General features: G+C 48.2%; 1 protein-coding gene across 1 annotated transcript; it reads right to left on the bottom strand.

Annotated features, from left to right (window-relative positions):
• Positions 1–283: 283 nt before the first annotated feature.
• POFUT1 (protein O-fucosyltransferase 1) lies at positions 284–25,239 on the bottom strand. The gene is made up of 7 exons (XM_082670309.1): positions 25,071–25,239; positions 23,295–23,416; positions 19,680–19,862; positions 18,409–18,521; positions 9,018–9,210; positions 7,321–7,563; positions 284–4,532 (listed from the first exon to the last, which is right to left on the bottom strand). The coding sequence occupies exons 1-7, from the start codon at positions 25,201–25,203 to the stop codon at positions 4,344–4,346; spliced, it is 1,176 nt and encodes a 391-aa protein (XP_082526435.1). The 5' UTR covers positions 25,204–25,239; the 3' UTR covers positions 284–4,343.
• Positions 25,240–25,599: the final 360 nt, after the last annotated feature.

Raw genomic sequence — 25,599 nt, 5'->3', positions numbered from 1 at the left:
CATTATTAACACCTGGAACTCACAGGTGAGGTGGAGAGGTGAGTGACCCACATCAAGGTCACTCTGCAAATCAGGGACAGCTCCTCCTCCCCGTTGCTTCGGCCCTAAACCTCAGAGCATTCTGGACTTCCCTCTTCTCTCCTAACCCCACTTCAGTGTGTCAGCAAACCCTATAGGCTCTTCCTTTGAAACATTCAGATTTTCTTGAAAAGTCTCCAGCACATGGACTTGGGAATGAGACAGTAAATGAAACAAGGCTGGTGAAACGTTGAGGATTGTTGAAACTGAGAGTTCATTTTATTACTCACAATTTTTATGTATATTTGAATTTTTTCAAAAAAAAGTTTTTATTTTTAAGTCTATCTAACAAATCCACTTCTGGGAATTTATCTTAATGAAAATTTTAGATATAGAAAAAGACTTACAAATAAAAATATTTTCCAAATAATAGCAGTGAAAAATTGGGAACATACTAAGTTCTCATAATAGGACAACAATAAGCTATGGGACACCCCTCAATGGAATTTTATATCATTAAAAACATTTATTCAGGCCATGTACCAACATGGAAAACATGATATACTATTAAGTGAAAACCAGGACATTAAATTGTAAATACTGCATGATTAAAACTATGCAAAGACTTATATCTTTAAAAAAGACTGAAATTTTTAAATGATTTTATACATGCAGAATCTGACCACTTCCCACCACCTCCAAGACAATAACCTTTGCCTAAGTCCCATTGTCTCTCTCGCCTGCATCCTTGTGACAGCCCCACATTGGTCGCCCTGCTGCTACCCTTCCTCCTTCCCATCTCTTCTCCACGTGGCAGCCAGAGAGGCCCTTCAAAAATGTAAATCAGGGTTTCCCTGGTGGCGAAGTGGTTAACAATCCGCCTGACAATGCAGGGAACACAGGTTCGAGCCCTGCTTGGGGAAGATCCCACATGCCGCGTAGCAACTAAGCCCATGTGCCACGACTACTGAGCCTGCGCGCCACAACTACTGAGCCCTGGCACCACAACTACTGAAGCCCGCGTGCCTAGAGCCTGTGCTCCGCAACGAGAAGCCCGCGCACTGCAATGAAGAGCAGCTCCCGCTCGCCGCAACTAGAGAAAGCCCGCGTGCAGCAACGAAGACCCAATGCAGCCAAAAGAAAAAAAAATAACCAAAACTTCAACAAAAAAAAAAAGTAAATCAGACCATGACCCTCCTCTGTTCAGATGCAACAGGGCTTCCCATCTCTCTCCAAATAAAAGCCAAGTCTTGACCTTACACTGCCCTCCAGGCTGTAGGATGGGTCACGTCACCTGCTCTCATCTACTCTGTTCCCTGCCTCGCTTCTGCCACTCCAGCCACACTGACCTCCTTGCTAGTTTTCAAACGCTCATTCCAGCTTCAGGACCTTTGCACATGCCGTTTCCTCTGCCGGGAAAGCGCTGCCTCCAGATCTCTGGATGAGTGCGCCCCTCCGCCCTCCACAGTAGCTCTTCAGAGAGGCCTTCCTGAGCTCATCTAAACCAGGACTACTCCCCATCTGCACCCACCACGCCCTTTATTTTTCTTTAAAGCACTTAATTAACACCTCCCACAGTACATTTGCTTATTATGTCTTCTACTTTATTAGAATGCAAATTCCTTGAGTACAAAGACTTTATGTCTGATCCTCTGCTGAATCCCTAGGACCTAGCACAGAGCGTGGCACACAGTGGGTCAATAAACACCTGCTGAATGAAAGCATGTTGAATTAAGCAACCACCCAAGAGAACTGTAAGCTTCATGTGGGCTTTCTGTTTCTTGGGTGATCCCCCCTCCCTGAAAGCTCCTGGCAGTGGCAGACCCACGGCTGCAGCCCAATGGGGATAAAGGTGGCTGACCATTTCTCCATCCGAAGCCTCCACAGCATACAGCATAAAGTGTATCCTGTGAACTGGAGGAGCAGAGCATGCTGGCTAACAGCACTGACTTTTGGAGGTCAAATCCGGGCTGACCACTACTGGCTGTGTGGTCATGGGGAAACTGAGAATTTTCTGAGCATTAATTCTGCCCTGTGGGACTTCCCTGGGGGCTCAGTGGTTAAGAATCCGCCTGCCAATGCAGGGGACACGGGTTCTATCCCTGGTCCGGGAAGATCCCACATGCCGCAAAGCAACTAAGCCCATGCGCCACAACTATTGAAGCCCGCGCACCTAGAGCCTGTGCTCTTCAACAAGAGAAGCCACCGAAATTAGCAGCCTGCACACCGCAACGAAGAGTAGCCCCCGCTCGCCGCAACTAGAGAAAACCCACACGCAGCAATGAAGACCCAACGCAGCCAAAAATAATTAAAAAAAAAAATTCTGCCCTGCCCAGAAGTTCCTACTTCCCAGGGCTGAGGTGGGGGCTAAACCAGAGAATGTCCACAAAGCACCTAGCAAGCACAGTGCCTGGTGCCAAGGAGGCATGCAACGAGAGGCAGTCAAATTATCAACAGCCATGTATTTGCCTTTGTCTGTTTCACGTTTACAACGGGCTCTTATACATGCTTTATGTGATTGGGGCTGTTCAACAACCCCGTCAGTTTTATCACCACTTTATAGGTGAGGAAACTGGGTCAAAGGAATAAAGTACTCGCCTACAAAACACACTGAATCTGACTGCAACTCCAGCACCCTCACCTCCAGAGACACGAGGATTTGGCCGGCCCATTAGAGCCTCAGACTCTAAGGCGTGTGCCTAGTGTGGGGCAGCAAATGACATCAGGCAGAAAGCCACAAGCCCCCAGCCGCCGGATGGAGGCAGGGGTTCCCTTGTCCCACAGTGAGGCTCGTGAACAAGTCTGAACAGATAAACCATCTCTCAGAGTCCACCCAGGATTTAAAACATTGCCCCCGGAGGGAAAATTCAAATGTCCTTTCTGTACAGTTTCTCCTGCTAAGAGTTGGGCGGCAGCTCTAAGCAGCGAATGCCACCTTTGGTGTTTGGTGCTTGTTGCCCTGCAGCCTCTGATTCAGTCTGCCATGGAAACAAAGCATCTCTTCCCAAAGGTTACCCAAGGGGCACCGCTGCATGGAGCTCTGGGCCTGGCTCTCATCAATCTCCTCTACCTTACCAGGATTGACTGTGGCCTTCTGAGGGAGGCCAGATGGCGGGGAAGTGATCGGCAGGTGTTAGACGTGAATTTTAGAACCACAAGGCCAAAAAATCAGACTCTCAGGAGTCATGGATTTTTACAACGACAGCATCTGAGAGACAAAGAAACTTATGACTGTTAACACCTTAAGCCTCACGGGCTTGGCTGAGATTATACTGGATGACATGGGCAAAAAAACCTGGGAATCCAATGGCTCCTGGGAACTGAGCATCTTTGATCTGGTCAGAGGCTTAGTGAACACTCCCTTGTGAGAATATAGTCTGAGGGCTCCAGCTGCAGGAGGAAGGCTGGGAGGACAGGCCTTGGACAGCAGCTTAATGGCAAAATTCTACAACCAGGCCCCTTGGGACATGAGATCAGAAGAGGAGACTTCAGAAGGATCCTGCCAGGCCAGCAAGTCCTGGCCCTGGTGAGGTGTTATGAAACCCTGACGGTGCCAGGTTTGTGGCAGGCCACCAACTACCAAGAGACTTTGAGAGCAATACCATGATGGTCTGGCTTGACGGCAGGTGCTCCTTGCCGGGAATGCGCTGTGGGAGCAGCACTTAGCCGTCTTCAGGGTACTGACAGCACTGTGATCGATAACTTCTATTTGCATAGTGTGTACAATGGAGAAGAGTGTTTGTGCCCCAAACCCTGGCAATGGCCTAGGAAAGGGGGGCTGACAAATGGCTCTGGCCAGGCAGTGGGGATGAGTCTGAGGGCCACTTTGGGGGTCATCTGGAAAAGCGGTCAATACACCCACCCACCCCTGGCCTTATCCACATTCTGTTAAGGTCACTTCAGGTACCTACGTTAATGAACTTCACTGATTTTTTAAAATGAGGGAGAGTTCTAGGGGAGTCATGACCTTGTATCAAAACTATAAAAATCTCTCTCTATATATATAAAAAAATCTCTCCTAATACAGTTCAGCATCCCAGGCTGCTCAGAGCAGGGCAGACCAAAAGACAGATGTTGGACTGCTTTGCTGGTGTGAGAAATTCCCAGGAGAAGCAGCAGGGAGCACATGAGAAAGGGAGATGGTCTGGCTACTAGAAGCTTGGAAGTCCCGTGCCCTGGGAGATGGACTGTTTTCCTACTCCTCCAGGAAGTCCCTGGTACTTTTTTCTGTTCTCTGATCCTTGGGGATCAATCCTGGGAGCACCTCTGGCTGCCAGGCCTGGCTGGAGGGAACAACTCAGACAGGCGGTATGCTCCAGGTAGGATCAGAACTCATCCCGCAGCTGAGGGGGACTGTCCATGCCGAAGAAGGAGGACTGCCTCCCCTGGAGGTCCCGCTCCCGCTTCACGAAGGCAGTGAAGGAGGAGACACAGTTGCCAATAAAGTGGTCAGCTTGGCCGAGGATGTACAGGTCGATCTGGGCCACCTCAGGCTTCAGACTCACCACGTTCACCTGCAGGAGGAAGGGCAGGGTGTTTTAGCCAGGGTGCAGGCCTAAGTGGCCAGCTCAGCCAAGGCCTGCAGCCACCTGCCACCTTCCTTCCCTGTGCTGAAGTCACAGACAGACAAGGAAGCATACAGAGGATTAAAATGCAGGGTCGGGGCACCTGGGGGAAGTGCTGCCCAGCAGCTGCCTTAGCCCCTCAGCTGCAGACACACCACTCATTCACACTCTGCCTTTGCTTGTTGGTTCCCTCTGTCGGGAACGCCTTTTCCCATCCATCACAGTCCTGACCATACTCTCAAGGTTCAGCTCAAGGTCACCTGAGGGGCTTGGCTTCTCCCACCAAACCATGATCTGACCAAAGCGCACCCCACCCACTTGGTTCTGCTGCCTGGATGCCTCCAAGACTTAAGTCCTGTCCAATCTATCCCCGAGATATTCCCCAAAGGTGAACCCTTCTCTTGATGGATTACTACTCCCTGGCCAGTCACCATAATCTTTTCTCCTCCAGGTCTATTCACCAAATGAAAGTAGCCAAAGGAAACTTTTTCAGATTCCCCTACCCGCCTACTCCTCCCTCTACCCCAAGCTGAGCACCCTTAACTGGTGCCCTACTGCTCTTCAGATAAAGATGACAAATCTTGAATGTGGCCTATAAGGCCTGTTTAGCTGCCTCTCCACCCTGAGCTCCAGCCACTACACCAGTCTCCCTTCCACCTCAGGACCTTTGCACATGCTCTTCTGTCTGGCGTGCTTGTCTCTTTGCTCGGTTAACTCCTACTTAACTCTCACCCTGCAGCTCAAGTCACACCTCCTCGGGGAAGCCCTCCCTGGCTCCCCCATCTAGTCCAGGCTCCTCTGCTCTACACGCTCACAGAACCACGTTCTTTTACTTTGTAGTACACATCTCAGTTTGTAGCTTTCACTCCTTAGTGATTCTCTGGTTAACGTCTGTTTCCTGCACCTGACTGGGGCTGGGGCTGCGTCAGTTTGCTTGTCGCTGCTGGCTGGGGTCTGCCTCAGTATGCATCTGTTGACTGGACAAGTGAGTGAATGAGCCTCCACACCCAAGCCTGGCCCTCTCTTGTGGCGTATCTTATAATTCTTTGCAAATCTCTTTTCCTGAGTTTAGACTGTGAGCCCTGGAAGGCAGCACCACATCTTATTTATCAGTATCACCGGCTCAGCACTGGCCCAGCTTAACAGATGAGCAAGGCTTAGTTCAAGAGGAAGGGTGGGCTGAGCCCATGGAGAAGGGGGCAGAGTGGTGGAGAAGGGCAAAAATAGTGGCACAGGAACAGGAAATAGAAAATGGCAAGAAGCTCAAGGTATAACAAACATACCAACTCTAGAAACTCACAAAAAAACTCCCTGGGACTCTCCAAATGGGGGTGTGGGCAGAGTTGGGGCTGAAAGTGCTTTGCTGTCACACAGAGATTTCTGATGTAACAAAAATCATCATCTTGCTATTTGGATGGCAGCATAAAAATAATAGCAGCTTAACCATGGCCAAAATCCCCTGAACAATTCCACCCACGCCCTGAAACTTACCCGCTCTGTGTCATGCCCACTAAAATGAGCCCCGAGACCTCCTGGGTAAATTCTATTCCTTTACGGGACTTTGGTTTTCTCAGTTATAAAACGCAGGGCTTGGGTTAGAGGCCCTCCAAGGTCTCCCGGCTCTGATACTCTTCTATAAAGCGGGTGGGTGGGGACCAGAATGCTCTGACTCGGCACTTCCTCTACAAGCCGGTAAAAGAGAGAAAGGGAGCCCCGCGACATAAGCCAAGGGCACCCACTGCTAGAAAGCGGATGTCTGTCTTTTAAGGTCTGCACAAGCATTTAGGGCCTTCATTCACTCAAAAGTCTTACTGAATGTTCACTATTAACTCCGTCATTTTATCGATACCTACTTATTATCTATTCTTCACTCATACGGTAACAAGCCTGTTCTATTATTTACTCATATACTGAACACCTACCATTCACCACCTCTTCAATCATTTACTAAGCACAAAAGAGCCTTCCTTGTATTCATCACCACCTACTTCTACTATCAATGACAGCTAACTTTATTCAGCACTTATTTTTTACTGGACCTGTTTTAATTTCTTTTTATTTGATCTTCACAATTACACTATGAGATGTAGGCACGACTCTCAGTCCCATTTTATTGACGAGGAAACAGAAGCACAGAGAGGTAAAGTAACTTGTGTGAGGCTGCACAGTGAGTAGAGCCCAAGTCCTCTGGCTCCAGAGTCCATGCTCTTAATCCCTCTGCTGCACTGGACCCCTTCCAAGGGCCCACTCTTTATGGCCTCATTCACCAAACATTTACCAAGTGTCTACCACGTGTCAGGCACTGTCCTAGACACTGAAATGGCAAGGCGGGGTCTCAGCCCTGGAGGAGGTCAAAGCAACAGGCTACACCCTGAGGAGTAGAACAGTGAGTCCACCTTGGATCCTGCCTTCAAGGAGTCGCAACTGGGAAGAAATAAGACCTGTTTCTACACTAGTCTCAGTCTAGAAGGTGTCTCAGGAGATGTGATAAAGTGCTGTGACAGCTCCCAGTAGGGATCCATTAGCGACAGGAGTGGAGGGAAATCTGCGGAGCACCTGCGGAGGTGTCTGAGCTGGGGTTTAAAGAAGGGTAGGAACTGGAAGGGAACCTGATGTTCAAGTAAAAGCCTGGTGGTGGGAGGACGTGAAGCATGAGGTGGGAGCGGGCAGACCACCCTGGTGCTTCCTCTGATTCCCTTCCTGCTGCCCTCCCACCAGGCCCACGCCCCATGTGTACCTTCCCTTTGAAGAGCTGCTGGATCTCAGGTACATAACTCTCAGAGTCAGTGGCAATGTAGACCGACTGGGCGTTCAGCGCCGTCACCCAGAGCTTCAGGGTGCGCCTGATTTCCTTCAGGTCGGGGAGGCACATGGTCATGGTGAGCGGGGCGGCGGTGTGGCGGCTGTAGCCCACGCACTGCGGGGAGGCCATGAAGTGGGCGCCGGCGGTCCCGTCCTTCAGCATGGCGCACGCATTCTTCTGTGGGGTGGGTGGGGACAGAGCTAAAGACGGCCACCGCCCGCAACCCCAGAAGCAAGAGCCGGGAAGGGGAAAAAGGCAGGCAATACAGGAGGAGCGCAACTATTTTTTTTTTTTAAAGCATTGAGGGAAGAGGGAAATGCTTCAAAACAGTTAACGGTGGTTATTTCTGGGTAGTGGGATATTGGCTTTTCACAATTTTTTTTTCTTCGTATAACTGCACTATCTGGGACTTCCAGCAGAATTCTGAACTGTGGTGGTGACGATGGGCAGCCTTGTCTGATTTCTGACTTCAGTGGGAACACTTCTGATAGCTCCCAAGAAGTACGTGTTTGCTGTGGGTTTCGGAGAGATAGCCTTTATCAAGGTAAGGTGGGTCCCTTGTATTCCTGGTTGGTTAAGAGCTGTTTTTCTTCTTTTTTAAATCATAAATGACTGTTGACTTTTTATCAGGTGCTTTCTTGGCCTCCATTGAGATGATTATATGATTTTTCTTCTTTGGGTGTTAATATAGTGAATTTCCCTGCATTCCTGGGATGAATTTTACTTGTTTGTGTTGTATGTTCTTCAATGTGCTACTGGATTTTACTTGGTAATATATCTATGCTCTTTATGAGAATGGGCTGTACTTTCCAGAGTTGACCTTATCTGAGTTTGGTATTAGCATTATGCTAGCTTTATAAAAAAAGAAAGCATCTTATATCTTCTTATGTTCTAGGGAAGCATAAATGGGAACTATCTGAAACCACTCACAAAATACTCTGGGCCTGGCTCCTTTACTTTGTGGAAGGGGGCAGGAAGGGGGGCAGGAAGGGAATCTAGTGGGTAAATGTGTGATTGCTTCCTCAAGTGACACTGAATGAATTGTGATCTACTTTCTATACTTTTCAGTATTTTTCAAGTTTTCAACGATGGGTATTTCTCACACACATACATATATATCTTCTTCTGTAAACTAAGGAGATTGTCTACATTACTCCAGTTATTTTCACAGGGAGGATAACCTGATGAGCTTTCTGCACATTTCAGCAGCTGCTAAACTTGGAGGATGACATCTTCATTTCTTGGGAGCCCCACCCAACCTCCAGAGCTTGTTTTTCAACAAGGAGTCTACTGGCTAAACACTGAACTGGGACAGAGGACTGTGGGCTATGGGGCTCTTTCTGGCTTGCTGTCTGACCCAGAGCCTAGCTTGATACCTCAGTTTATCCATCTGTGAAATGAGGATAAAAATGGCAACTGTTAAAATGAAAACTGTCAAGCAAGTGCTCTGGAGCTACATTTCTGACGTGTCTGCAGTGGGATCGTGGGGCACAGTCCCGTGAACTTGGCCAAGTGAGACCTCTCTACCCTGGCTAGGACGTGGTGCAGTGGGTTCAGTGTCCAACCCCCATAGGCATGGGCCCTGCTCAGAGATGTGTCCATCCCAGCCATGAGAGGAAGGGGGAAGTTACCCAGTCGGAGCCAATGCGCAGGTGGATGCCCACATAGGGTCGGATGAGGTGGGCACGGATCTGGGCCTCCCCTGTCCTCACCATCTCATCTGACCACACCATGTACTTTTGGAGCGGCCTATGCTCCTCCAAGACAGGGAACTGGGCCGGGGCCCCTGGCAGGGCAAGCACTGGATGTTCCTCTGGAGAAAATCTAGGCATGAGACAGAAGGAGAAGAAGTCAGACAGAGAGCACACAGCGAGTCCAGCCGCCACCCCCATGGGAGAAAAGACGGCGTTGCACCATGCCCCAGAGACCCTGCGGAGGGGCCCCTGCAACATGCAAGAAGCACAAGAGGTTGTGAAACCCCAACGGGCTGATAAGAGACCTTGGCAGCGGCAAGAGGCACAGTATGCAATACTGTCCCGCCACATGGAATTTACAACTCTCTTTGATTGTTTAACAATTAAAAATTTACAGCAGAACCTGTAAATTTACACTCCAACCTTTTGTATGTCATGCTGGCTTCCAATCTGTAGTGCGGTAATTCACTCCAGGTTGGGGTGTCTAGACTGAGTCTTTGCCATTTTACACACACAGTGGGATTGGGAAGTGCAGCTGCTGACAGGTCACACTCCCAGGGAATGTGTACGCTGGATGAGACCATTCCCTCAACATTTAACACATTATCTATGGATTGCCTACTATGTGCTGGGGGCCAGGGGAGAATGAGACAGGCATGGTCCCTGCTCTCATGGAAAACACTAGAGGTCTGTAGATGCCCCCCACATACCCTGCCGAAAGCTCTCCCTCCCCCTTGTTCACAATGCACCTTGTAATTATTTTACCCGAGTCCAGAAAAGTTTGCTGGACTCAGGCTTCTGAAGTCAGTATCTCCGCGTGCCTAGAACAGTACATGGAAGAGCTCAGTAAAGATCTGTTGACTGAATAGAGTGAGGAGCAAACCTGTGTTCCCTCATTAGCTAAGCCCAGACTATATTCCAGCAACATGAAATGCCCCGCTCTTCCATAAGCTTGCAATGCACTTTCAAAGTACAGATCTCTGCAGACTTCTCCCCTCTACCTGGTATGCCTTCCCTCTGCCAGCCAAAATCCTTTTCCTGAAATTATGAAATAGGTACAGGCACTCGGGAAAAGTTTGGCAGCTTCTTATAAAACTAGACGTGCAATGACGATATGACCCACCAATGTACTCTTGGGCATTTAACCCAGAGAAATGGAAACCTATATTCACACATGAACCGGTATGCGAATGTTCACAGCAGCTTTCTTCATAATAGTAAAAAACTGGAAACAACTCAGACGTCGTTTAACAAGTGACTGGTTAAACAAACTGCAGTACATCTACACCACAGAGCACTATTGCAGTAAGAAGGAACCAGCTACTGATACAGGGAACAACTGGGATGGATCTCAAGGGAATTATGCTGAGTGAAAAAAGTCTGCCTCAAAAGGTCACATACTGTATGATTTCGTTTATATAACATTTGTGAAATGACAAAGTTGAGAAAAAAGAAATGGAGATGGGATTAGTGGTTGCCAGGGGCTAGGGTGTGTGTGTGTGTGTGTGTGTGTGTGTGTGTGTGTGTGTGTGTGTCTGTGTGTGTGTGTGTGTGTGTGTGTGTGTGTGTGTGTGTGTGTGTGTGTGTGTGTGTGTGTGTGTGTGTTTAGGGAGGTGGGTGTGGTTATAAACTGGCCACACAAGGACCTTTGTGATGTTAGAACTGTTTGATATCTTAACTGTGGTGATGGATACACAAACATACACACGTGATAAAATTGAACAGAACTAAGTATACACACACACAGAAGTGAGTACAAGTAACACTGGGGAAATTTGAATAAGATGGATGGACTGTACCAATGTCAATATCCTGGTTGTGATACTGTGCTATAGCTTCGCAAAATGTTAACATTGGGGGAAACTGGGTAAAGGGTACATGGGATCTCTCTGTATTAATTCTTACAAGTGCTTGTGAACCTACAGTTATCTCAATAAAAATTTCAATCAAAATTTATTAAAAATTTCAGAGCATACAGGATAATACTGAAAATAATTTAACAGTCCACAGAGCTGTGACCCAAATTAGCAAATATTAACACTTTATTTCAGATTTTAAAAAATATACACCTGAATAAAAGCTCTATCCTATGATCTCTTTTCCACTTCCTCTTCTTTCCAGAAGATACTGTGGTTTCATGCATGATTACACCTTACTATTTATATTAAAGGGTATTATTTTGTGTGCTCTTTACACAGTGCAATGGTAAAAGCATGGATGGTCGAGCCAGATGACCGTGCTCTAATGTTGACTATGCCACTTACTAACTAGGGCAGGTGACTTAACCATTCTGTGCCTCAGTTTCCTTATCTGTATAATAGAGCTGATAATAGTTCCCACTTCATAGGGCTGTTGAGATCAAATGGATTAATATAAGCACAGCATTTAGAACAGTGCTTGGCACGTAGAAAGCTCTCAGAAAATTCTCTCACCATCACCACCATCATCATCATCATATTGCATGTAACCTATTTCAACTTTTAAAAAATTCAACTCAGGGACTTCCCTGGTAGCGCAGTGGTTAAGAATCCGCCGACAGAGGTTCGATCCCTGGTCTGGGAAGATTCCACATGCCGCAGAGCAACTAAGCCCGTGCACCACAACTACTGAGCCTGCACTCTCGAGCCCACGAGCCACAACTACTGAGCCTGTGTGCCACAACTACTGAAGATTGCATGCCTAGACCCCGTGCTCCGCAACAAAGAGAAGCCACTGCAGTGAGAAGCCTGCTCACCACGACGAAGAGTAGCCCCCACCTGCCACAACTAGAGAAAGCCTGCGCGCAGCAACGAAGATCCAATGCAGCCAAAAATAAAAAATAAAATAAATTTATTTTTAAAAAGTCAACTCTGTTTTAGAGATTTGGCCATGTTGATGGTGTGGGTCACGTGATCGTGTTAGTGTCTCTTGAAGGTTTCCATTTGCATGAATAAACTGCAGTTTACCTATCTAGTCCCCCCCTGCTGGTCAGTGAGGCTGCTTCCGATCTTTCCCCATACAACAGTGCTGCAATGTACATGCCACTCTTTCTTCACACCCAACCAAACACCTCGCTCCACAAACACCTTCCAAAGTTCCAAGACCAGTTGCCGCTCCCAAGCCTCAGCTCCTAGGAGAGGGCTCTGTACCACTTCTCCTTTGCTGCCTTCTGCACACTGATGTGCTCAATAACCACCTTCCCTGTCCACTGCCACGAGGGTAGGCCCCAAGCACTCTTGTCCACCATGATTCCCACACACACTGGTGCAAGGCCTGTGCCAGCTAAGCCACAGCAAGTGTTCATGGACAGCTTGGCTCTATCTAATCGTCTTGTCAGACTTTACATGTACATACATGTGACAGGCAATGTTCCAATTACTTTGTGTACAGTAACTCACTCGATCCTCTTGAGAGCCCCGTGAGGTAAGTACTACCATTGTCTCACTTCACAGATGAGGAAATTGAGACACAGAAAGGTTAAGTAGCATGCTCCTGGTCACACAGCTAGGAACTGGTGGAGCAGGGATTTGAATCCAGGCAATCTCCTCCAGAACCTTTGCTCTTAACTACTATACCTCACTCCCAGCTCCCCCACCCAGTCAATAAGCACCTCAAAAGCCGAGTCTGTGGCTTATTCTTCTGATTCCCAGCCTAGACACAGGCCTCAACACATAGTAGGTACAATAAATATGTCAGTGAATGAATGAGAATTCAGGGATCTCACCAGAAAGACCAGATCAGGATGTCAGGGGTCAGAGGAAGAAGTGAATAGTAACTGAGTACCTACTATGGGCTAGGACCTCAGCTAAGCGACTTTCATAGGCCACCTTAAAGGGTTTCAAATGGAAAGCAAAGCTGTGATCTCCCAGGTGGCAGGAACATTAGGATAAAATCAGGATCTGTTCCCTCCTTGACCTCTTAGAAAGTACCTGCTGTTGACCTTTGGTGAATTCCAAATCTGGAATATGCAGCCCCTCCACATGGATCTGGATCAGCACATATAGCTGTCCCAATGCAACGTCAGCTCTGACGTGACAAGCAGGAAGAGGCCAAGACTGACGTGCTCGTTTGCTCCCAATGAGGGAGGAGAGTGTTGTTTGGAAAGAAAGTGGGGAATAAGGGTCTTGTTTGGGAAGAAAGCTTGACCAGGTCCATCTGTTCACATCCCTGATGGTTGACCCTAAGTCAGGCCCTTAGCCTGGTCACTGTTCAGCTGAAGAAGGCACACTTTCCTGCTGCTGGGTGCAGTGAACCTCTGGGGTTCTTCACCACCACACTGACACTGCTGAGATCCCCCTACCAAGCTGGGGTTTCTCCATGCACAGCACCCACATGTGAGCCCAGGATACACCAGTGGATGGATACTATGCTGAGTGCAGAGGGTGCAGGGACATGAAAGAGGCAGAGTCTAGTTCTCAATGTCCCTGACATGAAGAACTACCTTTCCCTGCAGCTCTTTGCATGCCTGGCTTCTTCTCATCCTGCAGGTCTCCGCCCTGCCAATTACATGTCACCTGTTTATGTCCTCCCAAGGAGGCTGCAGCCTGGGAGAACGATAAGCCACGTGCTCAAACACCTGTTGCCTTCATACCAAGAGAATGGTTCATAGCCTTCCAACAGTAAATGTGCAATAAATAATAAATGTCTGTTCAATTAAATCTCCATCAGGGTATTCACAGACTCAGAACCAGCAGAGCTGGAAAGATCCTCAGCGGGAAATCACTTAGTGGGGAGAAATAACTCTTATCCTCTTTTCCTAGAAGCCAGTTTTCAGCTGGACACACAGAAGCCCCAAAAAAGACATTTCTCAGTACTTCTTGTAGCTACGTATGGCCACATGTCTAAGTACTGGCCAATGAGCTGGTGTAAGCAAGCTATAAGGAAGGCTCCTTAAAACGGTGAGGATGTGCCCTTCTTCTGCCCCTTTTGTCCTTCCAGCTACCTGGGGCTTCATGAGTCATCTTGGCCCATGAGGTGACACTAAGGATAAAAGCCAGTACTGGGGGAATTCCTTGGTGGTCCAGTGGTTAGGATTTCACGCTTCCACTGCAGGGGGCAGGGGTTCGATCCCTGGTTGGGGAACTAAGATCCCGCATGCCGTGCAGTGTAGCCAAAAAAAAAAAAAAAAAGCCAGTACTGGGATGGCTAAGCAGAGATGGGAGCCTAATTCCTAGACACAAGGGAGCTGCCATGCAGCCCTGGGTTGCACAGCCCGGTCCTTTTACTTAAGAAAACAATGAACTTTTATCTTGCTAGTCTTCTGTTATTTGGGGTTTTCTGTTACATGTAGCTAAGTTAAACCTGGTGCACCCGGACCTGTGGCCACCAGCACTTCTAGCTGATATACAAGAGGGTTACTGGTTGAAGGCAGTGGGGGAGGGGAACCAAGCAGTTCCCACTTGGCCCCCGTTGCTGCCCCCACAGCACACAGCGCTTCTCCAGAACTCTAAAACTCAAAGAACAGTTTGAAAGTGACCGATCTTGCTCAATCCCTTCATTTTGTAGATAGAGCACTGTGGCCAGAGAAGGGAGGCAATCTGCAGTTACACAGTGAGCCAGGGAAGCGGCTGACCCTTTCTAATGCCATTCTCCCTACACCCACGCCCCTGCCCCCAAAGGACAATTGTCTCCAGCAAGAAAGTGTCCACTATTTAAGAAAATGTTTAAAATACTTAAACTCTCAAAACTCACCCCTGCAAACACTCACAGGATTCTTATCAGACTGCTTCACCAGGGCCTAAAAAGCCCTGCACAGTCTGACTCCTGCCCACTTCTCCAATCTCCTGTTCTATATGGCAGGTTAATTCAAGTCTCCTCCCATTGGGTGGGCTCTATGTCCCCTCCCAATAGCACTTGGCAGAGGTAACAGTGTCCTGGATGCCAGGCCCAGGCTTTAGGGGGCCAGCAGCTTCCACCTTCTGTCTCTTGGAGCACGCACTCCCTGGATGCACCCTCTCAGAATCCAGCTGCCACGTTGCCCGAAATCCAAGCCACACGGAGAGGTCAAGAGTATACATGTCAGCCGACTGCCTCAGGTGAGCTCCCAGACGACAGCCAGCACCACCAGCCAGCCATGAGTGAGCCCTCTTGGACATGCAGTTGAGCCTTCAGATGACTCCAGTCCCAGCCGACAGCTGACTGTAGCCATGTGAGACCACAAGCAAGAAGTGCCCATCGACAGATGAATGGACATCCCACACACATACCCTACCCAATACACCCCATTGGCATGGAGTGGAATACACATATACACACCAGTTAACCATTTTTTGAAATCTCATGTTTTTACATGTTTAGAACGGATCTTGCCAATGATATTTATTTACTAACCTGATAAATATCAATTACTCCTCAGAAAAGATAGTTACTCAATTACAAACTATATGTAATAATTTCATTTTAAGTTAGTATGTGTAGGTATACATTGTATATGTACATAAAAATACACCCATTTTGGAGGGTGGAAGTATACATATCAAAATTCTAATACTTTTTTGGAGGGGTGATGGGAGTATGAGTAAGTTTAATTTTCTTATAAAAAAAAAAAAAAAAACACCAAATGTGGTGGGTATTCCAAAGAGTATTCATCTTAAGAAATTAGATGTTTAACATGGATTGGAACTTTGTACAGTTGGGATTCCATAAAGAAAATGGAAAAACAAAAACCAAACCAAAGACCTACCAGCCACTCTGGCCTTTCTGCCCCTTGACCACACCAAGCTTGTCCTGCCTCAGAGCTTGCAGTGTCCCCACCATGAAGAATTACCTTTCCCTCCAGCTCTTGGCATGGCTGGCTCCTCATCCTTCAGATCTGTTATGGACTAAATGTTTGTGCCCCCGCCCCCGCCCCGCCCCCAATTCATATGTTGAAGCCCCAACTCCCAATGTGATAGTATTAGGAAGTGGGCCTTTTGGGGGCAGTTACATTTAGATGGTCATGAGGGTAGAGCCCTCGTGATGAGATTAGTGCCCTTATAAGAGACCAGAGAGCTTGCTCTCTCTCCAACATGTGAGGATACAGTAAGAGGCAGCAACTGCAAATCAAGGAGTCCTTACTAGAACCTGACCACGCTGGTACCGTGATCTCGGACATCCCAGCCTCCAAAAGCATGAGAAATAAATGTCTGTTGTTTAAGCCCCCTAGTCTGTGGTATTTTGTTATAGCAGTCCAAGCTGACAAAGACAAGGTCTTTGCCTGCCCATCACACATCACCTGCTTATGTCCCTCACAGCACTGTCTTCTGGGACTATCCTATGTAAAAATGTATTCACTGTCTCCCCTGTTAGAATCAGCTCCATCAGGGCAGGGGCCTTATCTGCTTTATTCTTGCCTGTCTCCCCAGCATCCACACCAGTGCTTGACACTCAGGTGCTTCTTACATGTGTGTGGAAGGAAGGCAGCTGCCCAGGTGGTCCTAGCTCTCTCCAACTGCCTCCAGGGACCTCATCTTCCCCACTAGTCTTCCTTTCCCAAAAATTTGCTTGTGAGGTACAAGCTTCCCCAAGCCCTTACACAATTCCTACAACTCAATGATCTGAAGCAAGACCACGCGGCCATGAACAAGTGTTTCAGCAACATTGTCCGACTGATGCATCCATGCAACCCTGTCCCTTCTCTTCCAACCAGGACTGTGTGCTTTTTGGAATTTGCTCTTAGAGCTGCTTTTAGAGCTGGTGTCATGGTTTTTTTTTCCCCCTGGCATTTTAGAGGCAAATCTCCATCCTTTGAGGACAGGTCTGCCGTCTGGCAATAGCTCTGGGTCATTCAGAGTTGAATGGGGAGAACCAAGCAGGTGATCAAATGGGAATCAACAATTCCCTATCTGGGATCAACAATGAGGGGGATTAGACTCTGCCAGGACTGAGTATCCTCAGTAGCTCATGAACTAGCTCTGAAGGCAAGTCCCAAATAGGAACTGGCAGCTATTAAAGGCACAGCTCTTTTCTCCACAGTGATGAAGAATGGGTGCTCTGAAGTCAGGCTGCCTGGATTCAAACCCCAGCTCTGCCACTTCAAGCTGCATGACCTTAGGGAAGTGACTTCACTTCTCTCTGTCTCAATTTCCTTACCTGTAAAGCAGAGACGACAGTAACACTTGTCCCCCAGACTCATGGAAGCATTAAATGAGCTATTACCTTAGAAGACTTAGGTAGTGAAGATTTAGAACAGCAACTGGCACAAGTAAGCACTAAATAAATATTAGTTCTTATTACCTATGAAAGCCTTACACACAGACCCCTGCTGCCCAGTCAATAGCTGCATTACCTTGGGCAAGTTATTTAGCCTTACTGAGCTCAGTTTCTTCACCTGTCAAATGGAAATTGATCATAGTACCCATTTCATGAAATTTCTCAAAGACTTAAATAAAATAAAGGATGTGAATAATAGTAACAGGTAACAGTGACTGGCCCTCTACTACGTGCCATGTGATTTACACACTTGGAGGCAGATACCATAGTGCTCCTTCCAATAAACCAAGGAGGAACCTCAGGCCAGACAGCTGGAGTGGCTCACTCAGGGGCATCTGAGAAAGAGGCAGGGCTGGGTCAGCGCTCAGGCCTGTCTTATCCTGAGCCTGTGCTCGTTCCTCTGCATCAGTCCATCTTTGGCTAACTAAATGCCAAGTGCTGGGACCTCACAAGAATTCATAAGCCCCTCACGGTTTCTAACCCAGGTCTGACATCAAAGCCCACGCTCTTTCTTGCCACACTACAGCATCAGGGGCAAATGTACTATGTTAGTGTCATCATTATATCTAGACTGTAGCCCGCTGAAGGCTGAGACCGGGTCTTCCTCATTTTTATGCATCACCTCTGGCCTTTGAGCACTACGTCTCATACGTGACGGCTGCTCTATAAATATTTCACAGCCTGTGCCTATGCCCTGCTAACCTAGTTTTTGTTCTTTAATAGGGCTTACTGGAGCACAATTAATAAAGCACATCCAATTACTATCAGGATGACATCATTTCTCCGTCTGCACCTGAAGCTGTTTTTCTCTAGAAGCAGCTTCCAATTTTCACCTTGTGAAGAGGAAGGTAACAGGGGAGTGATTCTCACGCCTAGAGGAGGAAATCGAGACTCATGTGACTGCACAATATTCTTTTTATGACATCCTTTATTGGCTGATAAACTCTTGCTCAACCTTGTGGCAGGTCAACGTCCCACCGTGTCAGGCGTTGAGATGGGAACAGATCACATAGGATCCCAAGTTCAACAGACAGAACAGCCGCACCTTTGGTCTCATACATCAGGGTGTGGTAGAGGGGAAGAGGGCCAGGAAGGTGCTGAATGCCCGTGGGCCCCCCACCTCTCCCCTAATCCCAGCAACGCTGCCCCCTCCACATACCTCTGGATCCACTGATCTTTGTAGGAGGCGCTGAAGGAAATGCCTGCAAAAAGCTCAGACCTGTTGAAACTCACATGAAACTGATCCCAAAATGGGCCAAAGGGGTTTCCTTCCTAGAGAAAGAGAGTGGGAAAAGGCTTACTGAGCAGGAGGGAAGGCCAGTTGGGGATGGGGCCAAGGGACTGTGGATGGGGGAGCCCTGGGTGATTTGACTCAGGCTGAAATACTCTCACAGGATGGGCCAGTAGGAATATCACGTCGTAATTTCTGGGCTGGGTGCTGAGGAGGGCAGCTCGGCCTCCAGTCTGGTTTTCAGCAGGCAACGTTCACCACGATATCTGAAGGAGTCTTTCCTGCTCGTGTGCCATATGCCGCTGACCCTGCAGCACTGGTGGGGGTCTGGGGAGCAAGTCAACCTTGGATTTAGGACCATGGACTACGAGCTCCAAGAGACCTTCAAGACCTGGCTAATCCAATGCCCTTATTTTCAAGATGGAAACCAGGACCCAGACAAGACACTTGCTCAAGCTCACAGAGCAAGTGAGGGCAATGTTGGGGCTGTAAGCAAGGTCTCCCTTCTCAAATTTCACAGCTCCTCCAACCACCCTCCTCAGACTGTAGCATAAGCACTGAAACACATGTTGGGGACTGTCTTATTCCAAAAGTGCCAGAAATTTACAAACTTCTACTGATAAATATAACAGCTTTTCATTTATGTGCTGAGAGGCAAGAAAGTATACAAGTTAGGAGGGTGGATAATGGAGCCATATTACCACAACTTATTTGCTATTATGATTTTGGGCAAAATATTAAACCTCTCTTTGTTGCATTCGGTGTCCTCTCTACAAAATGGGGTATTAATAGTACTTTGCTCATGGAACAGTTTAAGGATTAAGTGGGATAATATGTGGAAAGCTCTTAACATGGTACTGGTGTGTAGTAAGTGCTATGTGAGTATTAGTGATTATTACTGATGTGGCACTTTACAGTTTACAAGCACTCTTACACCTGGCCCTCACTGATACTTTACGAGCAAGACACAGCAGGAACTGGTGTCTTTACTTTGTAGGCAGAAGTAAAGGCTCAGAGGAAGCAACGTCCTCTGCCCAAAGTGACACTGCTGACAAATGCCAGAAATGGGACTTAAATCTCCATCTTTCTATTCTAGGCCCTTCTGGTGCCTTCTCCCACACACTGCTATCGCACAGTGTCTCAGGGGCCTAGAGGACCTGGAACAGGCAGAAAGGGTCCCCCAGACCCACAGGACCCACCTTCATGGGGCATGTCTTCTTATCAGGGCTTCGCTGGGCTGCCACCTCAAAGCAGTATGCCACCCGCTTCTCAGGGGGCCAGTGAGTAGGTGCCAGCTTCTCCATGAAGTCCTCCAGGCTGATGACCCGATGGTAGGCCTGGAGGGGCTCCAGCTTGAAGTACTTCTGGTAGGACACATGGAGCTACAGGGAAAGTGGGGAAAAGGAGGGGGCGAGGGCCCCTCCTCAGTATCCTAGTGGCTGTTTCAAAGACATTCATTAAAACCATATACTCTAAGACCCAGACAGCTTGGACTACATGTCAATGAACAACTTTTGATAAAAGATACCACAGTTAGAACGGAGGCTGGGAGAAGACATCTGCAAACTAAAGAACAAACAGTAATACACCTCATATTCAAAAATGCCTGCTGATTTATAAGAAAAAAGACAAATGATGCAAGAGAAAACATGGGCAAAGGATAGGAGTGAGCAACTCACAGCAAAGGGAACCCAAATAGCCAACACACTCAAAAGATGTGCAAGCTCACGAGAATTAGGAGAAAGAAAATTACAATGACAACAAGACACCACTTCTTACCTGTGAGACCAGCAAAAATTTAAAAGCTTAACTCTAATTACTGGAAAAGATACGGCTGATAGTAGAAGTATACATTTTGGAACAACTACTTTGGAGTGTAACCCCTTACAAGCATCTAATAGGATTTTAAAGGTGCCCTCTACCTCTAGGTATTTGCCTTAGAGAATCGTGCCCTTCGTACCAAGAGATGGATAAAAGGATGCTCAGTGCCACAATGGAAGTAGTACAGGAAAAAACTTGGAAGGAGTCATACCAAGACACTAAATCCATGATAGTGGTTGCCTCTGGGGGGAGGGACTAGAAGTTACCTCGAGCCAAGACACACAATCTTTTAACGACTTTATCTATAAACTTTTATTTCTTTTATTAACAAAAAGAAAACATGAAGCAAAGATGAGAAAATATTAATGATTATCATTTCTAGTGGTAGATACATGGACGGTGATTATAGTAATCTCTGTATTTTTCTAGACTTAAGAAAATTTCTTAGAACACCATGAAATAAAATTTAGACTTTATCCTATAGGTCAGAGTTCCCAAGCATGTTCCACTAGTTCAGGTGGGTAAAGGGTTCTGCAATAAAAAGGCTCCAGAAATAAACAGGCCTGGGAAATGCTATGTTAAGCAGGTTTCTTTATGACAGAACTCAGGGCCTTTAATATGCTAACATGCATTTTGAATCTCCAAATTTGGGGGGAATGAGGAATTGAGAACACAATTTCCCAAACTGACTTAACCACTGCACCATTCCTGCACGAGCCATTGATGTTCCAATGAACAGACTTCGAGAACCTTAATTATTAGCAACAAGGTCTTGCTGAAGGATTTTAAGCAGAAATAATGTGAGATCTGCTTCCTTGAAAGATCACTCTGGCGGCAGAAGAAAGAATGTACTGATGGTAAGATAAGAGGAAGGAGAGGAATTAGGAGGCTACTGCAATGGTCCTTTTACTTGTTCAAGTATTCATTCAACATGTATTTTCGTTTTGTTTTGTGTGCTTTGTTTTGTTTCAACATGTATTTTTGAGCATCTCCAAAAGTCCGAGAGATGGGGAAGCATGGACAGGTTAAAAAATGTAAAGGGAGGTGAAGTACAGAGTAAAGGGAAGCATTTAGGATGACTTCTAGGTTCCTGGCCCAGGTGAATGGAGGTGACATAAACTAGGGCTGGAAATATAGGTGGTTACACAGGTTTGAGGGGAAAGTTCTGGCTTTGTGAACTTCAGATTATCTGTGGGTCATCCAAATAGACCCAAAGGCAGAGGAGTTAGAAACACAAGGCCTGTGGTCAGAGGAGAGTCTGGGCCATAGGTAAATTTGGGAGGTACGTGGAGAAAAGTGAAAGCCCAAGAGTCAACAGAAACTTATAGCAAAGCAAATAATGGTAATAAAAGCAACTAATATTTACTGAGTGCTGGGTTAGTGCCAGGTGCTGTACTCATGATGTTTCATGGACTTATTCATCTAATTGTAAGAGGTTGGAATACAACCATCTCCAGTTTATTTATGAAGAAACCCAGGTGGACAGAATCTAGGTAACTCATCTTGAGTCACACAGCTAATAAGCAAACAGAAAGAGGAGACCCACCAACATTTAAACAGTGGGTGGGGAGAGAGGAGCCCCTGATGCAGCACAAAGAGGAAAATGTGGATAGGTTGGGCTGAAGCAGGAACAGGCTGTGTCTTGGAAGCCAGGGGAGTAGGAAGTTCAAGAAGGAGAGAGGCACATGGGGCCAGGTGCCACCGGGAGGTCAGTTAAGATAAAGACTGAGAAATGACTCCTGGATTTGGCAATTCTGAGGTCCTTAGTGGCCTCTGTGAGAACAGTCTCAGTGGGGAAGGGGAGCCCAACTGGGGTAGGTTGAGTAACCCATAGAAAGCAAGAAGTGGAAACTCTGAAAGACTCCTAGCTGAGAAGGCAAGGTGAGAGAAGGCAAGCAAACCAGAGGGAGACCAACGGGCCAGGTCTAAACTATAACAGTGAGTACAAAAAGTCAGAGCATCAACAGCTCCCGGTTACTAAGGACTCCCTGCATCCTAAGCACTTTCAATTGATGGCTTCAGCTGATTCTAAGAGGGAGGCATTCCACAATCACTAACTCACTGAGGGAGGTAGCAACAACTATTACCAGCCTGTTTTAAAGATGAGGAAACTGAGGCACAAAGAGGTCACGTACCCTGCCCAGGCGATACGGCTAGTAAGTGGCCAAGCCAGGCTATGATCTCAGGTACTCTGGCTTTTAAACTTTCTAAATACAGGCATGTGCAGGAAAAAATAAAACCTACGTTTTAGGCTGTAAGAATAAAGTACAGTGTTTTGTACATACTAAACATAATTTTTTGAAGTTTATTAAAAACTTTCAAAGTCAATTCACTAAATATTAATTTAGTTCCTACTGCCAGGCCCCTGGAGTTACATTGTGAACAATGCCAGATACAGGACTGGTGGAAGACATAAAGAACATGCAAGAAATTACATGATGCTGGGCTTCCCATACTAAGGGACCCCTTGATGAGGTGAGAGGCAGTGCCGGAGCCAGACTGCTCCGGTTTGTGGCCCTGGACATGTTATTAACCAACTTGTGCCTCTGTTTCTCCTTCAGAACTGATAATAGCAACCATCACCTCTGACCAATGGGTGGGACCAAACAAGGCTGGAAATGGAGTCTGGAGGTTCAGGTCACAGGCTCAGGAGTCAGAGAGACATGGGCTTGAATTCCAGTTTACTACTCACAAGCTGTGTGAGCGTGGGTAGTTACCTAACCTCTCTAAACCCATTTCCTCATAGGGATGTGATGAGAAGGAAAAGAGCTAATCCTGATGCAGTGCTCAGAAACAGTGCCTGGCAGACAACAGGTGCTGGATAAATGTTAGCCAGTTAGCCAGGGAAGACAGTTCTGGCGGGGGGCGGGGTGGGGGGAGGTAGGGCAAACTCAGAGGGGTGGGAGGTAAAGCCTACAGAAAGACTTGGGGTCAAGCAGAGGTGAGCAGGATTAGGGAAAGGTGGACAAGGGTCAACAGCAGGAGGTACTCACATTGGTGAAAGGAGGCTTGTGATGCTGGTACTCAATCCAAGGAGGTACAGCCAGGGTGCGGTTCAACAGCTTTGCAAATGCCAGGGAGCCCAAGAAATGATCAGCCTGGTTCCCAAAGCGCCCTGGATGGTATATTGCAGGTGAAGTGAGGACTACGGCATCGAGGGCTTGGGGCATGCAAGGCTCAGAAAGGATGCAGAGCCAGGAGTGTGGAGGGCCAGGACACCAAGGAGAGCCAGGGGAGCTGGCAGCATGGGATCACGTCTGGACTCCTGGGTCTGACAGTCAAGGCCCTTCAGGCCCTGCCTCTTCTGCCTCAGCCACTCCAGGTTCTTTGCTGTTTCCCAAACATGCTCTACACTTCCCATCCCCACCCCATGCCTTTGCTCTTGCTGTTCCATCAGCCAGGAGTGACCTTCTACTTCTATTTCCTCCCATCTGCATGTGAAGGGGTAACTCCAATGCCTCACTCACTGGGATCCTTTCACTACCCCTCTGCCATATTCAGTTCCCCTCCTCTGCCTCCCACCTTGGATATGAGTTACTTGCGGTTCTTCACTCTTCCTAGAATGTCCTTTCCCATTTCCCGGCCTTTGGCTGTTTCCTCAGCCTGTGAATGCCCCAGGTGCAAGGTCCCTGTCTGACTCTTTCTGTTATCCCCAGCATGGCATCCATTCATTCATTCCACAAAGACTGTTGAGAGGCCACAACGTGTCAGGCTCTCTGCTAGGTGCTGGGACACAGGAGTGAGCAAGAAGGACAAGGTCTCTGCCTTCAAGGCATTCACAGGCCAGGTAGGGGGACAGTAAACATATAAACAAATATACAGTGATAAATTTTTATAAGTTCAAAAATGAAGTGAAAAAAGTTTGGTGATGGAGAACAATGAGGAGGAGATTATTTGGGTTGAGGTCAGTGAAGTCTTTTCTGGTGACATTTAAGCTGTGGCCTGAGGATGGAAAGGAGTTGGTCTGGCACAAGACAAGGGGAGGGTGTTCCCCGGCAGAGGGACTAGCACAGGCTGCAGGACCTGAGTATGTGTAAGGAACAGAAAAGGGTAACTGTGCCTGCAGCTGGAGGGTCTGGGGAGAAGGGTGTGGTGGAGATGATGCGCAGAGGGCAACATCATCATGGTTAGGAGTGTGAAGGAGTTTAAGAAGAAATAACTTTAACAGTGACGATCCACCACTCCCATTTAAATTGCACTCCTAAGCCAGCTTTTAGATTCTCCCTTACCCTGCTCTATTTTATTTTCCCATAGCACTCATCCATATATATTATGCAGTTACTTATTTTTTATATTTATCTTTTATGGTCTGTCTTTCCCAACTAAAATGAAGGCTCTACAAGGGCCTGGAGCTTTCTGTCTTATCACCACCGTATCCCTGGAGCAGAGAACAGGGCTGGGCACACAGTAGGTGCCCTATAAATACGTGTTGAATGAATGAAAGAATCGCCCAGAGCCAGCGTTGGGTCAGTGCCATCAAGTCCTGCCCCACTAACTCCATTTACTGGACTCGGGGCTGGCTTAGGCCTTGCGCAAGACACATCGTAACCTCTCCCGGCCTCAGTTTTCTCATCTGCCAAACGGAAGGTTGGACACAGAGGTCCCTTCGGTGCCCTTGCAACTGGGGCAGAAAGGTGAGGAGCAGGCCCTGCCCCGCGCTGGAGTCCTTTCCTGGACCTGTCAAGGCGTCTCTGGGCGCCTCAGAGAAATTGCTTCTCCTCTCTGGGCCTCAGTTTCCCCATTTGGACAGAAGGCTCGGGAGGCCTTACCCATGCATGGGCAGTAGAGCAGGTAACCCGCCGGGTCCCAGGAGCCCACGGGCAGCCCCGGGAACGGCAGAAGCAGCAGCAGGAGAGACACACGCGGCAGCAGGGGCGACGATGCCCACGCGGCGGCTCCCATATTGGCCCCAGAGCCAGGGCGCTCCGCGGCTCGGAGGCGGGGAGGGAAGGAAGGGCGCGAGCGTCCGCCCCGCTCCCGTCAGCCCCCGCGCGCCGCCCGCGCGCCGCTCCGGCCGCTCTAGCCGGCGGGCAGGCGGGACCATAGAGAGCCCGCGGCACCGCCCCCTCCACGGGCAGAACGCCCGCTCGTGCGGCTCCCAGAATGCACCGCACAATGGCCCGACCGCCGCCACTACCGGGGCCTGAGCGGGCCTGGCGGAGCCCGAGCGCGGCCCGGCCCGCAGCGCGGGGCCCGGAGCGCGGTGAGTGTGGGCGAGGGCCCCGGGGGACGGCGGGGAGCGGGGCGGGAGGCAGTCTCGCTGCACCCGCGCGCCCGGCGCCCGGAGTGGCAGCGCCC

Source organism: Grampus griseus, assembly GCF_964374135.1.
Source record: "Grampus griseus genome assembly, chromosome: 14".
Taxonomy (NCBI): domain Eukaryota; kingdom Metazoa; phylum Chordata; class Mammalia; order Artiodactyla; family Delphinidae; genus Grampus; species Grampus griseus.
This window is presented reverse-complemented; position numbering and strand designations above follow the sequence as displayed.